Source organism: Musa acuminata, chromosome BXJ3-3, assembly GCF_036884655.1.
Source record: "Musa acuminata AAA Group cultivar baxijiao chromosome BXJ3-3, Cavendish_Baxijiao_AAA, whole genome shotgun sequence".
Lineage (NCBI taxonomy): Eukaryota > Viridiplantae > Streptophyta > Magnoliopsida > Zingiberales > Musaceae > Musa > Musa acuminata.
The window spans coordinates 6,546,049-6,563,578 of NC_088351.1; the positions used below are offsets into that span (position 1 = coordinate 6,546,049).

Genomic DNA, 17,530 nt, shown 5'->3' on the forward strand with positions numbered 1-17,530 from the left:
TGGAAATGTTTGTTTAGGGAGCAAACTTGAGATTTAGGCCCTAACGAGGGGGCGAAAAAGAAAAATAAATAAATAAAAACACCTCATTATTTATTTTTAATTTCTTATTAATTTTTCTCACGCTTGTCTTTTGGCGTAACAATTTCTCTTTAATATATTATATTAATATTTAAATAGATAGATAAACTAAGTTGTATATATGCGTAAAAAAGAGAAGAATTCCTAATATATTTTTATTCATTATTTTCCCCTTCCTTTCCTCTCCCCCTCCCCTCTCTCTCTCTCCGAAGAACGCCGAAGAGAGATCGAAAGCAACCACCGCAAGCAGTGCTCGTGGTGGCGATCGCCGGCCCCGATCTCGCCTCCCGCGATTTCGATTCCCGATCTCCGAGATTGCACTGCCGAGGGCCTTCCCCCGCGCCGATCGCCGCTCGATTCAGCTGCCCCCCTCGATCGGCGAGGGATTCTAGGGTTTGGGCCCACGGGGGTGGGGGCGCGAGCCGTTGCTGGCGGTGTGTGGTGAGGGATTCGGTGGTTTGAGTTCTCCTTTGTCCGATTTTGGTGCCAAGTGGGGAAGAGGGGGAGGGGGGGAGAGGACAGAGTGGGGCGGCGTTGGGGTGGGGGAGGGGAGGGGAGGGGTGGATTGGATGCTGTCGGTGGGGAGAAGGGGGGATGGGAGGAAGGAGCTAGGGTTCGGGGGAAGGGGGATGGAGGGGGAGAACGAGCTCGAGGAAGGTGAGGCGTACTCCGGCCAGGAGGACGACTCCTGCATCGACCCCGACGCTCTCTCCTACATCGTAAGCCCTCTTAATAATTGTTGGAGCTTTCCTATGTTTGAGATTAAAAGTATATGCCATTTATTGAACTTGAGTGAAACTAGTCTTAGATATGGGCACTTTCGTGCTTTATCAATCTTTGTCTTTCCAACTTATCAATTTGGTGGCCAATTGAATCCTAAATATCTTTGTTGATGTTCTTTCGTGATTCTAATTTCGAGAACAAAGCGGAATCATGTGATACTTTTTAAAATGGATATGTCTTATTTGAGAAAAAGGACAATTTTGATACTCCGAGTCTATAAAGATCTCACGTTTCTTTCATTTTGAATAATTTCTTTTTGCTTTAAGGAGTGTTAATTTAAATCATGACCTTGCTAGAAGTTGATGTTCGGCCAACTGGTTTGCACCATAAGCTAATAGGTTTCTGCGTTTGATTGCACAGAAATCATTGAAGTGGAAGAACCCTGGTTTTCTTGTTGTGGGATGTCAGTAATATCTATGATCATCGAATTCATCAAAAATGCTTCAAATTTGAAGCATGCAAACTAGTATTTTATGCACACTGATTTTAGCTGAGATTTCGATGCTTGCCACTAATTGTGTTGACATTTTTGTTTTCAGGATGAAAAGATCCAGAACGTACTGGGTCATTTTCAGAAAGATTTTGAAGCTGGGGTTTCTGCTGAGAATTTGGGTCAGGCAAATATGATAGTCTTCATCAGGATAATAAATATACAAATTATGGTACTGATGATTTCGAATTTAACTGATTTACAGGCGCAAAATTTGGAGGATATGGTTCGTTCTTACCTGCATATCAGCGTTCTCCTTCTATTTTATGTCAAACTAAAAGTCCACAAAAAGTTCCAAACCAAAATGTCACAAAATCTCCCTACAATCCGTCAGTCGAGGTACATTTATTGTTTTAGGTGATATATGTGATATTCTATCCTCAGGTTGAAGGAATTTTATTGTTAACCCTCACATCCAATTCTCCGTATGAGAATTCTGGTGAGCTGTTATCATGCTTCTTCCCATGTAAAAAATGCCCTTGTCCATGGATTGCACTGATTGAGACGAGAGTGAATTATGCACAAGGATTGCTACCACATGGCTCAAATAATTAAATAAATTTCATTGTATTTCAGTAGAAAGGGTTCTTCTCTGAATTTATCGCCTTATATGTACAGGTTACATACCAGAACCCTTCAGTTATGATGAGTTCATCTTTTCCCAAAAATAACACTGTTGCTGTGCCACCATCTGATGAGTCATGCAAAAGGGACATGTCTATCAATAAACCAAACATTCAGGAGCCCACATCCCAGCACGGCTTTAATAAAACAGTTAGTGGCACCGACCACAAAACACTAAAAGTTCGCATCAAAGTGGGTCCTGATAACGACTTGGCTAGAATCTATAGTGGCCTAGGACTTGATATTTCTCCATCTTCATCATCCGAGGACAGTCCTAGTAGGAGTGGAGGGATTTCTCCTGAATTTCAAGTTATGCCTGATGAATCTCCCAAGACTATTATCCAGGTAAAATGCTATTTCTTGCTGGTCATCTTTATTCTGAATCTTAGTTTGCTAATTCCTAGTTTGAATTAATCAAGCAGGTCATGACATGTTTGATGGTTCCTGGAGGATTTTTACTCTCACCTCTTCAAGATAGTCTATTTCAGTTGACGGAAGAAGACAGTTCTTTTATTAAACAATGCCAGGGGGGAAAGACCTACCATGAACTACCTCAAACGAGTACAGGGTCTGCAGACTTTACTTTACATTTAGCAGAAGTAAAATGTCAGATGGAGAATCATAGTAAGTCTACCAAGCAGAAAGCAAAGCCAAGGGAAATAAAGAGTTCAGAAGGCAAAGCTGATTTGACTACGAGTTGGGAAATTGACACTGAAACCCAAGTAAGACAAGAACTTGCTTCTAATTCATTGAATATGTCATCGTCCTCCTTCTCGAAGAATGCTGGCAAAAAAAGGGAAAAACAAATAGTTGGAAGTCTAACAAAGAATGACACTAATATGTCAGATCACTCGAGGGAAACAAAGAAGGCCTCATTGAAGGACGGATCAACTTTTCCTGGTTTGATGAATGATAAACATTTTGAATTATTTGAAAGTACAACAAATAATGTGGCTGGCAATTCAGGGAATGAAGTGATGCTTTCAAATGAGCAACATAATTCAAAAGCAAGCATGTTACAGAAGGCTTTTGAAGAACAAAGTACGAATAATCATAAGGATGAGAAATCTAATTTGCAGAGTGAAGGCAGAAGCAAAGTTGAGAAATATTTTGTTACGACAAATACCCACTCGAGTGGAAGTAAAAGGAAGAATGAGCAAATAACTGAACCTGATGATCATGTTAAACCAAGTTCTCCCCCATACAAAGAGAAGACACTACAACGAAAGGACCAAATATCTGATGGTAAAAAGAAAGTGAAGTTAAGTCAAGCTAATTCTGAATCATTTGGGAACTATTTGAAGGACAGTACAAGTGGTAATTCATCTGCATTGCCAAAGGAAAAGAAGAAAACTTCTCATGCAAAAGCAGGCCATGCTGAGAAGAAGTCTAAAGTTCTAAATTCACGTACAGATTCGAGTGGGGCTGGCATTAGAGAATCCAGTGGATATGTAAACTGGGATGCCAAAACTGAACTGTTGGAGAACGGAGTTGGTTCACTGGATTTTCGTTCAAAGGGTAAGCAGAAGGCCATAAAAGCTAAGCACGAGAAGGAGCCCATAATGTCTACTCATATTTTTAATGAAAAGCCAATTGATAGAAACGCCGAGAAAACTCAGATCCCAGGAGCATCGGTTAGCGAGAAAACTCAGATCCCAGGAGCATTTGTTAGTGGACAAATACTTGCTCCGTCGTCAACGTACAATGCCCCAGCTATGGGTGCAACTGTTGCCCCTCAACCTCCTGTTTTTATCAACGAGCATTGGGTATGTTGTGATATATGTCAAAAATGGCGCCTTTTGCCATATGGGACTGATCCTGATCATCTTCCCAAGAAATGGCAGTGCAGTTTGCTCAATTGGTTGTAAGTTTCTCTTCACATAGAAAGTGGCATGAATTTCTTTTACTTGTCTTTGCTTTCCACATTTTTCAGTTTTAGTAGTTTTATATGATAGTTTGCGAAAACTCTTATGTAGGCCTAGGATGAATAGTTGTGACATCAGTGAAGAGGAGACAACAAATGCTCTACGTGCATTATATCTTGTCCCTGCCCCAGAAAATAGTGCTAGCTTAAATGTCCATCATGATGTCGTTTCTACTAATGTGTCTTGGGCCAGCGGAGTGCATCTTGGTCAGAATCTTGAACCTGGTTTTCCAAATGTGCCTACTGTTGCTAAGAAGAAAAGTGGACTAAAGTGTGATTTAGATTTACCACATTCAACTTCTAGTCAGTTTTCAAATTCTGTGAAAAAGGATCAACACACGTCTGTTAAATTTAGAAGTTCAAATGATGCAAATCAGTATCCTCCTTTTGAATTGAACTCATCAAACAAAGGTGTCCCTGGTGATGCAAGCAGATCATCTGACTTCAATGCAGAGAAGCAGAAGCCAAAGCAAAAAGATAAGCATAAAAAACGTGGTTCCTACTCAGATGGAGGTACCATTTTGCTTACCATTCTTTGTAGGCTACAGGAACAAACTTTATCTCTTATATCTCTCTTGTTTTTCAGGTGATCATAGTGGAAAAATTGAAAAACATTCAAAATCAAAAAGCAAGAGAGAAGTTGATCAAGATGATCTTAGAACACCTAAGAAACCTAAGAAAGAAAGCTTGCAATATCCTAGCAAAGATTGTTCTGAGCATGATGTAGGTGATAAGGTTTTTGTGGAAACTGATGTTGGTGGTAGTTCAAATAAGGTAATTGCTAATAATGAGCCTAGGTGGAATAGTTTTCCTTTGTCCAAAGGCTCAAAATGTGATTTGAATGGCAATTACTCATCATCTAAGAAGTTAGGGGATGAAGTTCAATCCATCACAAATGGGGAAAGTAAGCAACATTTTGTTGCCTCAGATGTAGATAAGTTAAGTATTATGGACATTTCCACTAAGAAGAAAAAAGGGAAGGAGCGGCAAGGAAGTCAGCATGGTGAGGAGGTTCATGTGACTACCAAGCATGTGTTAGAAAATGAGGTTATTGTTCAACGAGCTCCTGGTCCTGCAGAGCCTGTAAGGGACAAGAAGGCTGAGCTAACAATGTCTGTAGGAAAGGGATCTAAAACAACTAAGCTAAATGACAGGATGGATACGAAAGGTAACATGACCAAAATGATTCTGCCTGCCAGTGGAGAGCATCTAACTTCTGGAATGGATAATGAGGTCCCATATGTGGTGGAAAAAAAGCATCGATCCAGTCAGAGATCCAGTCAGAGCGAAGGGAACATAGCATCTCAAAGGGCTCTGGACTTTGATTCCTCGAAGAGAGATGTCATGTTTACACAGCCTCCAGTAGCTGAGGCTGCTAACTCAAGTTCTTCAAAGGTTTCTGGCTCCCGCAAAAGTAGATCCAATCTTCAGGAAACAAAGGGTTCTCCCGTTGAGTCAGTTTCTTCATCACCTTTGAGGATTCCTAGTATTGAAAAATTATCACACAAAAGCATCTTGGAGCAAAGGAATGGTGCCACCAATTCTGGTTTTCCTTCTTTGGGGAAACCCAGAATAAGTTCGGATAGTGAATTTGATGGTGGAAGTGGCCGTTCCGTAAAGGGTAAGAAACCCTTTTCTGTTCAACAACAATCTTTAGAAACTCATAAAGCAGCAAATTCTGGAATTCTAGATTCTTTGGAGGGAACATCTGACTACCTCAGAAAGGAAAGAAATAAATCATCTGATGGCAAATCTGAAGAAAGGTTGCATGTGAAACTGAGTGCTCAGAATGATTCTTCACCTGCTGAGCTTGGAAAACATTCATACAGGGATGATATCCAAGACATGGGTAAAGTGAACGGCCACCAACTAGTGAATGACTCTAGTCAGCGAAAGTCTGGTAAGAATTCTTCAGGATTCAAAGAGAAACATAGAGGTTCTAAGTCTGTTTTGGATAAGAGTAGGCTTAAGGTTTCTGGTTCCTATAATGAGCACAAAGATTTGCATTCTTTAAAGAATGGCAGCAATGGCAGACGTGAGGCTAGCTTTGTTTCTGGTGAACATTGTGTGTGTCCTGATGATTTGAGGAATGAAGAAGGCAACTTCCAGGGAGAGGATGAAAAGGAATTCTTGGGGAAGAAAGATCCTAATTCGAAATATATGACAGGTAGGCGAGGTAATAGCTCAACTTCTGCAGTGCAAGAAGACATGGATGGTGTTCCCTCCTCGTTCTCTAATCCACAAAGGGATTTAGACTCAAAAATACCAGTTGGAACGAGATGTGTTAAACCAGATTTTCAAGTGGGACCTTCTTTCCACAATGAAAAAGCACTGAACCATCCTTATTTAGATAGGATCAATTGCCCAGAACCACCATCTGGACTGGGTAAGTCACAATTGAAACTTTCTTGTGATAAACTAGATACTCAGCCTCGGGGTCGTCATATGGTCACTTCACCTCTTAAAGCGAGTAGATCTGATGATGTAGCTGATGCAGTAAATTCTGATACATCGAAGGTGGTCAAACAACACAGATTACAAGATTGTCACAATGGATTGCACAATAATAATCTAAGACATGCCACTCCTTTTGTATCTGATTCATCAAGTCCACTAAGAAAGGAAAATTGTGCTGCTGTTTTGAAAGAAGCGAGAGATCTGAAGCACTCGGCCAATCGCTTAAAGGTTATATCACCTTTCTATCTTTCAACATAATTCTATAATTGTTTGCCTTTCTCAAATGCATTTTTTCACAGAGTGAAGGACTAGAACTTGAGAGCACTGGCCTGTACTTTGAGGCAGCTTTAAAGTTTCTCCATGTTGCTGCTCTCATGGAACCTGTTAATTTTGATAGTGCTAAACAAGCAGAAGCTGCACAAATGTACTTTGAAACAGCAAAACTGTGCGAGTAAGTTGAAGTTATCATGATAGATAACTGTTAGGATGGTCTTTTATTGTTAATTTATCATTGACAAAGTTCATATATCACTGACACCAACTGTCTGTCACTTGTAGTCTCTTGTTCATTGCTGTTAGGCCCTTGGTGGTCTTTTAACATATTTGAGACATTTGTTTAGGCCAGCATCCTTATAGTTTATTTTATTTTCATTTCAATATGTCATAAGTTATATGATTTAATGTGATTGATTTACTCTTATGGACTCTCTGGAAGGAGCACTTTTGTGAAAATAAGAAGTCTTAACAAGCCAAATTCTTCTACTTTTCACACAAGCAATGTTGTAGGATCTTTATTATGTACTATCATAGGCTCATAGCAAGGATGTTAGCGTGGTTATTTGTACTTAGTGTTGCAAACTGTATGCATCACAAGTATCTGTGCCTTGAATGCACCTGTAATGTAAAAACACTTGATTCTTGATTCCTGCTGGCATGATTAATGAGGAAGACTTATTTACATCAACAAAGATCAATTTTTTAGTTAGAGATGATGGTAGTTTGTTTCTCTTTGTCTTCTTATGGATGAGTTTTCTTCTTGTTGATGAGTGATTTCTGATTTACTTGATAACTAGCAAAAGGATCTTAAACATTTTCTGTTGTAGTTTACCGAGGTTAAGGACTAAGGTATGCTATTTTCTGATACTTAGGTACTGCAACTTTTTTACGAGTATCACATAGGAAACATGCAAAAAGCCAACAACAATGGAGTTTCTATAGTAAATATTCAGTATAGCATGTGATAAGTCTGTATTGCCCATTTCACAAATAGCTAAGATTTTATTGGTGTGATATAGCCAATTGTTGATATGAAATGGAAGTGTGAGTCTTTTGTTCTTTGTACACCTTTTTTTCCTTATTTTATTTTCTATTTGTGGTGGTGTGGTGGGCGCGTGGCGGGGTTGTGTGCGTGTGTGATGTGTGCGTGTCTAAAAATTTAACTGAGATCTGTGTTTATACTAAGTGGTTATTGGAATAAACATTAAACTTTAGCAAGTTTCAATAATTTTTAGCAATATCAAAAACATAATTTGACCTCTTTGGTGATTTATGATAAAAATTATGCCCATAAATAACTTTGACAATGTGTTCTGATGATAATAACAATTAGATTTAGCAAATTATAGTGAGAACTAAGCTATTTGTTATGATATTCAATTACATCTCCAGTGAAGTTTAAGGGTTGGAGTTTTGGACTAAAATTTGATCTTCTCAGGCCTCTATTTAGACATTGTTGTCTGCAGGCAGTCCAGGTATGACAGTGTTCATGCAGCATTTGGGTTCTTATGCAAGTGCATGCACAACTTATTTTAAATATTAGAATATATAATCAAGTATACAAATGTATTTAAAAAATAACCACATAAATATATGCTGCAACCAAATTAGAACGCATGGAATAATATCTAGTCTATATAAGTTCTAAGAAACATGTAAAGGTCTATATATGTGGTTGGATTTTGTAGGTATGTATGTTCCAGATGCGTGTGCAAATTCATGCATAATGTCTTCATAGGTCCTTTCCAATGTGGTGCATTTTTGGATGAATAAACCGCCTTCTAGAAAATAGATTTTTTTCCGCTCAAGTTCTATGTTGTGGTGTCTTTTTGTTTTGATACTGCTTACTTCTTTTCAACAGGTTTGTGGCTCATGAATATGAAAAGGTAAAAAACATGGCTGCTGTTTCTCTAGCATACAAGTGTGTGGAAGTGGCCTATCTGAAGACTACATACTGTAAAAGTCCTAATGCAACCAAAGATCGGCATGAATTACAATCAGCTTTTCAAATCCTTCCTCCAGGTTATCAACTGTGTAGGATTTCTAAGAATTTCTTGCATAGGTTTTAATCATCAGGCTAATAGTTGGTAATCTCTTGAATTTTGTTTTTAAGGTTCTTATTGGAAAATATACTCTTATTTCTTGTCCATCATGGCTACAATGAGTGAATTAACTGTTGCTAGCTATCCATAAGCACATCCCATTCAACTCTACTACTATTAGCATTACAAATTAGAATCAAGCCAGATATGCAATACCTGTATCAAAAGAGGCAAATTTTATCTGGTTTTTCCTCCTCAATAAATTTTTAAACTGCTATAAAGTTTTACCATGTCCATAGTTTTATGAATTTTTATTTTCAAACTGGTTTTGCTGGTTAAGTGTAATCGTTGTTCACTCATATCTTTTTAATATTTCTTTCTGGTGTGTGTCTGTGTATTGTCCAAAACACTGTCAACCAAGTCATATCTCGAGTAGTCTCACTCCATTTGAGCCTGCTGAACATGAAAACTTTAGATTTTAAGGACATCATCTGTGTATACACTCAGTAATGGTGATGAACTTTTTTCCTTGCTTCATCATTGTTTAAGGGCATAATCTGTTTATGTATTCATTGCTTAAGGGTATCATCTATCCAAAGTACACTTAGAATGAAATTGTTGTGTGCAATATCAGCATAGATTTTTTACCGATAATCTTTCATATTCGTACTTTATTTGTGTTATATTCTCTTGTTTATATTTGTTCTCCTTGTGCAACTTGTGGATTTCTCACATGCTAATTAGCAAATATTCTCCGATTTTGACTATTTGATTTGTGTTTTAGGTGAATCACCATCTTCTTCTTCGTCAGATGTTGATAATTTAAACAATCAGGCTATATTAGGTAAGAATGCTTCAGTCAAGGGTGTTAGTTCTCCTCAAGTTGCTGGCAACCATGTTATAGCTGCACGCCATCATCATCAAGTTGTGCGGTTGCTTCATTATGTAAGTTGTCGGATTTTTGTTGATGTTTTGGTGATTATGACCTATGAAGTCAACAAGGAATTTGTCAAGATTTTGTTGCATCTAAGAATTGATAGTCCAAAGCTAATTACATCTTTGTCTTCACTTAATGTCTTATGGCTCTTCACTTAAACCTAAATGATTGCAACAGATTCCCCAATTTGCTCGAAATTGTTTGGTCTAAGATTTTCGATTCAGGGGGTTTACATTTAAGAAGCAGCGCATAGGGCCTTTTTTTTTTTCTGTCCTAAGCAACATAAATCACCAAATATATGCTTTTAGCATATTAAAAGCAGAGTAAAAGAAATAGAAAGAAGTAATAAAGAATAATGAGAAGAAAAGATTATCAACACAGAAAAATAGAAGCAGAATGGATGTTTTTTTCCTGTGCCAACAGAGAACCAATTTACTTTTGGTAGCAACAGGAACAACTCTAACCTAAAAACTATTGACATTGTAATAGCTCGCCGCAAACCTTTCTTAATTAAACTTCAAGTGGACCTGTTTGATTGCTGCTATTTATAAAATGTTGATATTTCTAACAACTGCTTCTTGTGTCTATGCCAGATATATACAGGATGCAATATTTTTAGGACACATGTTGGATACATCATCAAAGTATCTGATTTTTTTTTTGTTTGACTAGTCATTATAAAGCTCATATTTTTTTTTGGATGCTTGAGGAATATGGTATGATGCACCTGTTGCCCAACCTGAATCAGATTAGTCCAGAAATGTACTGGACCTAATCTGGCCTTAAATTGCCTTGGTCACTTGATATTGGAGGGAAGGAACTTCAATTTGTGGTACCAGACCCATAACGATACTTTATATGCTTATACATCTTGAGGCACAAAATCCAAACCAGGGAAAAATTGAAGAACTTCGATTTTAGGATTGTTTCTCACCTATTCTTGGAAATTACAGCAGATATTGATGACAATGAAGTGATTTTAGTTCATAAGATGATAAATATAAAATCAAAACATATGTCAGATAAGGCTCGAAAGCAGAATGTAAATATTACATGTACCAAAAAAAAAGTTCTAACTAACATATGAGAATGATAAATTACATGAGAAACCAAAGCATATCCCTGCTCTTACCACAAGATGATGGACGCCAGTCCATGACAAGTGGATTGAGGTCCTTGATCTCATGAAACTTCAGATCAATACAGTGTGTTTGCAAGATCCATACATGGAACTGTTCTCACAACATATGATAGTGGGAAATACTGTGTTATTAATGCAACATGGTGTTAACAATTGTCACCTCATCTGCATGAATGATCCTCGTGGTAGTTGAGAGAGTTGAGTGAGAATTAGGTGAATTTGGAGAGAAATTTCAAAGAGAATGGGAGTGAGAAAGAGAGAGAGCAAGATAGATAGTTAATACAAGAAAGGTGCATGTGGGGGCTGTTTTAGCCACCAAGCACAGCCCTAACGGCTAACGAATGGCTAGTTGTGTAGTCACATCAATGAGAGTTTAATGTACTACTTGCTAGTTGCTACATGGCCTAACGGGTGGTACAAGACCCATACTTGGCAGTGCACCTTGTACTGGGCTTGAACCATCTGGTTTACCCTAGTCCGCTTATAGGTTGCTAGATTGGTAAATACTAGCCACAACGAACCATATTGGGCGTATTCAAAATTGTAGTGGAGGTTTAAGATGAGCTATTTTACCCATAACACAATCGGAAAAGATAGCCACATTTGGGTTATTGACTTAATCTATATCTTTATTTGTGAATCGTATTCAACAGCTAATTTAATTGAAGATTTAGTCTTTCTCAACATCTGTTCTGACATGTTTAAGGTCAATTATGAAAGAACTAAACCAAACCCAGGCCTGGCTGACCCTTCTTGGATCTTACTTGGCCCCCCAGGTGAACTTTAGGTTGGACCAACCTATTTAGGGCATTTTCAGCCAAGAAACAGGCCTCAAAGCACCATGTCATGGGTGATACATAGGAATTTGACAGTTACCGGAGGTTGTTTTTATAAAAAATGGGTTATGGACTATAATACAGGTAGAAATTAGTTTTGGTTTAAATTGGTTTTGAGCATCTAAAACAGTCTAAGTCCATTGCTGGCAGACTAGTTCACATCAGCCTTATTTTACTTATTCTAATTAGAAGACTTCTCTATTTTTAGTTGTTTTGACATTTTTTATTGTTTTTAATGGCTAGTTAGTATACACTATTACGATTCAATCTAGTGTCCTGTAGACCATATATGAGTATAATATTCTAGTTATTTTGCTGTTGTGACTCATGTTTTGAGAGTTTTAAAGGTCCTCTTCTAGTTGGTTTTTGTGGGGTGACAATATTGACCATGTGTACCACAGGCCACAACTATAAATTAGTTAGCTTGAAGAGACATGATTGAATATATTCTCCATTTTACAGTGAGCTTTGCTTAGTTAAACTTTTTCTCCTTTTTTTCTTCCATTTTTTGTTGCCTTTTTATGTATGACTTCCCCACTGCCTGACAAGGGACCTGCCCCAAGAGAATTTACAGATGTTTCTTGAGAAAATGTTGCTTTTTTTATTATAGAAAATGTAGATATATGGTCAGACTTGTCATGTTATGACAAGATAAAATAATAATAGCATCTATGTTTATCATAAGTTCCTTTTATCTCCACTACATTTGTGAAGTATTGTATTACTGAATATAATATCTTCAAAATGAGTAAGTTCAGAGTGCTAGTTATAATTTGTTATTATTTTATGTGAATTCATGTTTTATGATAATATGACATCAAGCTTTGTGGAGTACAATATTTTGTTTAAATGAGTTTCATTGTTGCACATTTGTCGCATGATTTTCAACTTTTCAAGACCTGGTAGCAATAGACCTGTATTGCATCATATTGTTATCCGATATCTGTGTCCATGCCTCATCGGCCAGCATGATTTAAACTGAATGAAAATTGGAAATGGGTTTCACCACCTTAAAATTCTATCACAAGACAAAAATACAATTGTGCAATTCATTGACTTAAAAATACAACTTGGACTCAACCTGATAGCTTGGAGGAACCATTAATTTACTGTTTCCACATCCAATTGAATCATTTTAGCTACAGAATGATGATCTTGTGACATCCTTTAATTGTGCATTATTTTACTACCATTTTTTTTAGTCACCAAACATATGAAACATATTGGTTTTTTTTCTTTCAATGTAAAATTCACGGATACTAGTTACACAAATTGTGGCTGAATTTTCTTTGCTTTTTTTATATAAAGATTCTCTTGAATGTCATTGTTGCAGACAAATTATCTAAATTGTGCATTCGAAGCAACTAGGAAATCGGAAGCTGCTTTTGCAGCTGCTAGTGTAAGTCCAGAAAAGGACAGGACAGGCTGCTTATCTTCTGTAAGAAGGGTTCTTGATTTCAACTTTCACAACGTAGAAGAGTTGTTGCGATTTGTACGACTTTCATTGGAGTCCATCGGTCGTTAGAAGTTCGAGACAAGGGAAGAACTCTTCTGTGAATGGGAACTTTAGATTATGTCTCTTCTTTTGCAGTCTCTGCTACGTGGACATGCTGGGGTGAAAAATAGTGATCAGTGGGATTTTGACTTTTCTGATAGGACATTATGTTATCCTGATGGTTCATTTCCTGGAAGATATGTATACAGTGGTCAGCATGCAAATTTTTGTAAAGTATTTTTTGCAGTCTTCGTTGTTTTAGACACTGATAAGGTCTTAGCTATCAACCAACAGCATTAGAGATATGAGATTCAAATTGGGTTTCTTACTAGTCTGCCCCAGCACAAGGTGACAACTATGCAAGACACAAGGGCATATGTCTTTCTCCAGAAGAATTTGCTTATGTCTTTCTCCAGATGAATCTGGGCAGCAATAGTTTCATGGTTGAATAAATTGACATGTTATGGATTTACCTTATCTTCAAGGCCTTCTCTTCAGCCACTTCAAAGTATCTGGAAGTTTGGAACTGGTACATATATGAAATGCTTTCTGTTGAGGCAGTTTGGTACAAAGTGCCAAATATCTCCTTTTTTAATTCTACAAGGCCAAGCACAACTGACTACCTATTCTGGTATGTGATGTTCTCACATCTATGTTTAACTCTTTGTTTGTTCTTACTATCTGTTTGAGTTTGTTTTTCCTTTGTTTTAAATTCTGTCTGTAATGCAATCGTTTAATATTCTTGTTTGCAATTCTTTTGGGTTCTTTTTTTTTATGAATGAGGCGGATTAATATTGACTTGTATCTAGTTTGTACATTTTCATACACGAAGCTTTTACTAAAGTTTTCCTAAGGGTAGCTGAAAAATTCCATTTTAATCTTCATTCTTTCACATAGTATTGACTTCTGATTTTTTGCTTCTCATAGGCGACATCTGTAATATTGTTGTTTATACTAACATAGCTGGGGGCAAGGAGTACTACAGTTTAGTTGATGTTGCCATCAGACTCCAAGCAAAGAGTTCAGAAGGTAAAATATTTATGTTAAAAATTCTTATGAATTGACTAGTAGTAGGAAACATTTAAAAACAGAGAAAGAAAGAGCTTATTTTTTTGGGTAATGTTGTTAAGCTGTTTGGTGGAATACTGGAAGTAAACCAGGAAATGGGTAGAAGCCCGAGAAAGCAAACAAAAAAAAAGAAGCAAAATGTTCACTCAATCTCAACAATTACTACTAAACGTTCTCAGTCCATTGTTTTTCTAATTTAGTCTAAGGCTAAAATTGATGTTGTCTATGAAAATTGGAACTCTTCACTGCTCTGCAAGTTCTACTATCAAAGAGACCCAGCTTCTATTGTCCAAAATTTATTACCATCACAACTTTCTAATATGCTAAAAAAATTTGCTGGCTGATTGATAGAACCTCCAGAGACTTGGAACTTATAGCCTTTATACTTGCACATAATTTGCAAATGCGAAGTGGGCTTTTGTTTCAGAAGAAGCACTTCTAATATTCTTGTCAGTGTAAGGGAAAATGTTGTTGACATGTTTCCAACGTTAGAATGTATTTAAGCTTTATGGGTGATGTCTGTTCCATGGGTACAAGAATGTTTGATCTACTTAAAAGCACTTTTTGATTTATTAAATTGAATGATTGAAGTACTACCTAGTGATATTCACTTATGATGGCTGGGGACTTGCTACCTTTCCCTTTGTCCTGTACATGTGTTTTTTGGCATTTATAGGCCCAATATGATCATTTGGGATCTGTGCCAAATAGTCACATTTATGCTTGAACTGCCTTGTGACTTAAATATTTACTATTTAAGCTATTTATTTTTTTCAGAAAAAAGAATCAAGTTCAATTAACTAGCCAAAATAGGTGGAAGCCTGTTTCCAGATACAAAAAAGGAGCTGACTTTAGCTTCCCATGAGTGGACCAAGTGTTCCACTCCGAAAATTTGCAACCGTATGTGTTGAAAGGTTTTTCTCTGTATTTTTATTGAACAAATGATGCCTTATGGTGTGAAGCCAGCAAACAGATATCATCAGTCTGAGAGGAGAGGGCCCAAGGTGCAATAGAGGTTCCATTGAGCCAATTGATGACTTCAAGTGCATCAGATTTCACCAAAAGGGTCTTAAAGAGGCCCTCAAAGATAGCCTAGGTTTCGGGGCATCTTTTATGATGTAGCCTGAACCTGCAGAGGACGTAGAACGGTGTAAGGAGCCATCACATTCTATGAAGAAATCATAACTTACCAGTGTATCTGGCCTGAGCTGAGCATCTATGTTTCCCAGGGGGACCCTCAGATTTACCTAGATTGGAGCAGTAATCATTCGTGGTAGCGATTACCTTGCACCATAGGAGAAAGAGCCTAGATTTTGAGTTGCAGTGTAAGGAATCATTGCGATTAAGCCACAGAAACCAAGGAGCAGTACCAATTATGCTTCTTAGATGTCTAGCCTCAGTTTTACCAAGGTCATGACCTTCCACCAACCAGGCTCCTTTATACCAATTATCAAAGAAATTGAACTCGTAACACGTTTTACCGGTGAGCAGGTGCAAGGACTCAAGGGCATAAGCACATTAAAAAAAGATATGGGTTATGGATTTAAGCCATTTATGAGTTGACTTATTCACTTCGGGCATTAATCTGGTAAAAAAATCCTCTTCTTGACAGTGGCTAGAGTCTCAAAGATAACAAGCAAAAGTGGGTTATCAGACTTGAGTATTTTATTGATCAATATTGAAGATGCTGTATGTCTGATTTCATAACTGTAACCTTCTTGGTTTTATTGTTGAAATTAAGTCATTGCCTTTAGATTGAGTTACCACTATCATATTGGGTAATGGTGGACACTCCTGATTTTATTCAAGTTTTTCCTGTTCAAGCATTTCACAAGTTTAAAAAACCTAACAATTTGATGTTTCTTATTTGATGACATTGACTGTTTGTAAAATTGAAGACTCATCTTTCTTGCAGCTTCATGGAATATTTTTTATGGAATGTTCCAAACGTGAATCATTGACATTATTTAGTATTATAAAATTTGGAACCATGAATCATCTGTGCCAGCTACATGTACACTTATGTTCTGTTTGATACCCATGAAAGTTAAAAAGATTAGAACTTTTTGTGTTATAGAAAAGAAAGATGAGAATCATTAGTTGTTTGGTCAATTGAGAAACGTGTCATTTAATTACATTTCACACATGGCCATAAACTTTTTTCCCCTGAAAATACTACCTTAATGGGAGAAAAAAATTTGGTTAGTCAAAGAAAATTTGGACACAGAAGTTTTTCTTTAAACGTTTCTAAATATTTGAGTAGAAAAGAAAATTTCTTCAAACAAACTTCCACAGAATCAAATGGCAGATTAATGAACTAACATATAAACATCTGTTTTGGGGGGAAAAAGGAGCAAGCAATAACTAAGCTATGGGCAACTGAGGTAAATATTTGAAATTTCTTTGTAAAAAGGATTTCATAATCACGCTATATGATTATGTTAAAAGTTTAAACTGAATTAACTACTTTGTGGTACCTGAAAGAAGTTGATGCATCTTATGTGGCTTATCGCACTCATTTTATATGCTCAGACTAGTGGTAATTTCGGTTCAACAGTTTTTATGTTCATCATATATGAGACAGCCACTGCATTTGTGGCTGCAGTAGCTTACCAGACATGCACATTGTATGTCTTATTATTTGCTGACATTAATTTTACATTTCCCTCTGTTTCAGGTTGGACATGGCTGTATGATTTGGCAACAACACGGCAGCTCTACTATTATTCTTGATGTTTTTTCATTGAGAACTGTACATACGAGTGTTTGGAGTTTGACCTCTGACCATCTGCCCCATGTACATTTAAACAATAGTTCAATGAATTGATTCATTTTATAATAAAATTTTGATGTGGTTAACAAATGATAATGAATCTTGGCACCAGTTTTAACTTGGGTGATCGGTTCTTGTCACTGGAACTGGGTTGCTTAAAATGTATCTGGTCGATCCAAATCAATGATAAATGTAGAATCATTTTGTTTTCTCCTTAAAATGTATATGCATCTTGTCAATGGATAAATGTAACTTGAGATGCACAGGGTTATCGACATAAACTTGGCCAGCATTCTTTGTCTTCCGGGATGAACGATCTCATTCTTTGTCTTCTGTCTCAAGATTTTATCATAAACTTACTATTTTTGCTTGGGATCTTCTTTTCGGTGCCAACAGTTTTCGATGGTATTGCATTATGTGCTTAACTCTTTTTTTTTGGCTTATAATTGCTCCGATCTTTAACTGAGTGATTGCACTGATGAAAAGTGAAACATTCTGCAGGTTTTGTAATACCAGATTGAGAATCAGAGATCTGTTAGCTTTTAAACACAGTAAATGTTGGAAATGTTTTGGTAAAATATTTTCTTGGCCAGCATCTCCTTTTGG

The 17,530-nt window shown here is 37.0% G+C and overlaps 1 protein-coding gene across 2 annotated transcripts; it reads left to right on the forward strand.

Annotated features, from left to right (window-relative positions):
- Positions 1-644: 644 nt before the first annotated feature.
- Positions 645-17,014, forward strand: LOC135632286 (cysteine-tryptophan domain-containing zinc finger protein 7-like). Of its 2 annotated transcripts, XM_065140717.1 has the most exons (13): positions 645-797; positions 1,401-1,473; positions 1,557-1,690; positions 1,970-2,320; positions 2,398-3,839; positions 3,952-4,412; positions 4,486-6,584; positions 6,656-6,807; positions 8,494-8,654; positions 9,459-9,619; positions 12,922-13,714; positions 14,011-14,112; positions 16,829-17,014. In XM_065140717.1, exons 1-11 carry the CDS (start codon positions 648-650, stop codon positions 13,111-13,113), a joined length of 5,376 nt encoding a protein of 1,791 aa, XP_064996789.1. In that variant the 5' UTR covers positions 645-647; the 3' UTR covers positions 13,114-13,714; positions 14,011-14,112; positions 16,829-17,014. The 2 variants fall into 2 exon arrangements, with proteins under 2 accessions (XP_064996789.1, XP_064996790.1); XM_065140718.1 differs by lacking the exon at positions 14,011-14,112.
- Positions 17,015-17,530: the final 516 nt, after the last annotated feature.

Bases quoted from the DNA above. Each gene is read 5' to 3' on its own strand.
- LOC135632286 (XM_065140717.1), top strand. From the start codon at position 648: ATGCTGTCGGTGGGGAGAAGGGGGGATGGGAGGAAGGAGCTAGGGTTC. The intron at 798-1,400 runs GTAAGCCCTCTT...TTTTGTTTTCAG, and splicing joins CCGACGCTCTCTCCTACATC to GATGAAAAGATCCAGAACGT. The intron at 1,474-1,556 runs GTCAGGCAAATA...ACTGATTTACAG, and splicing joins GGTTTCTGCTGAGAATTTGG to GCGCAAAATTTGGAGGATAT.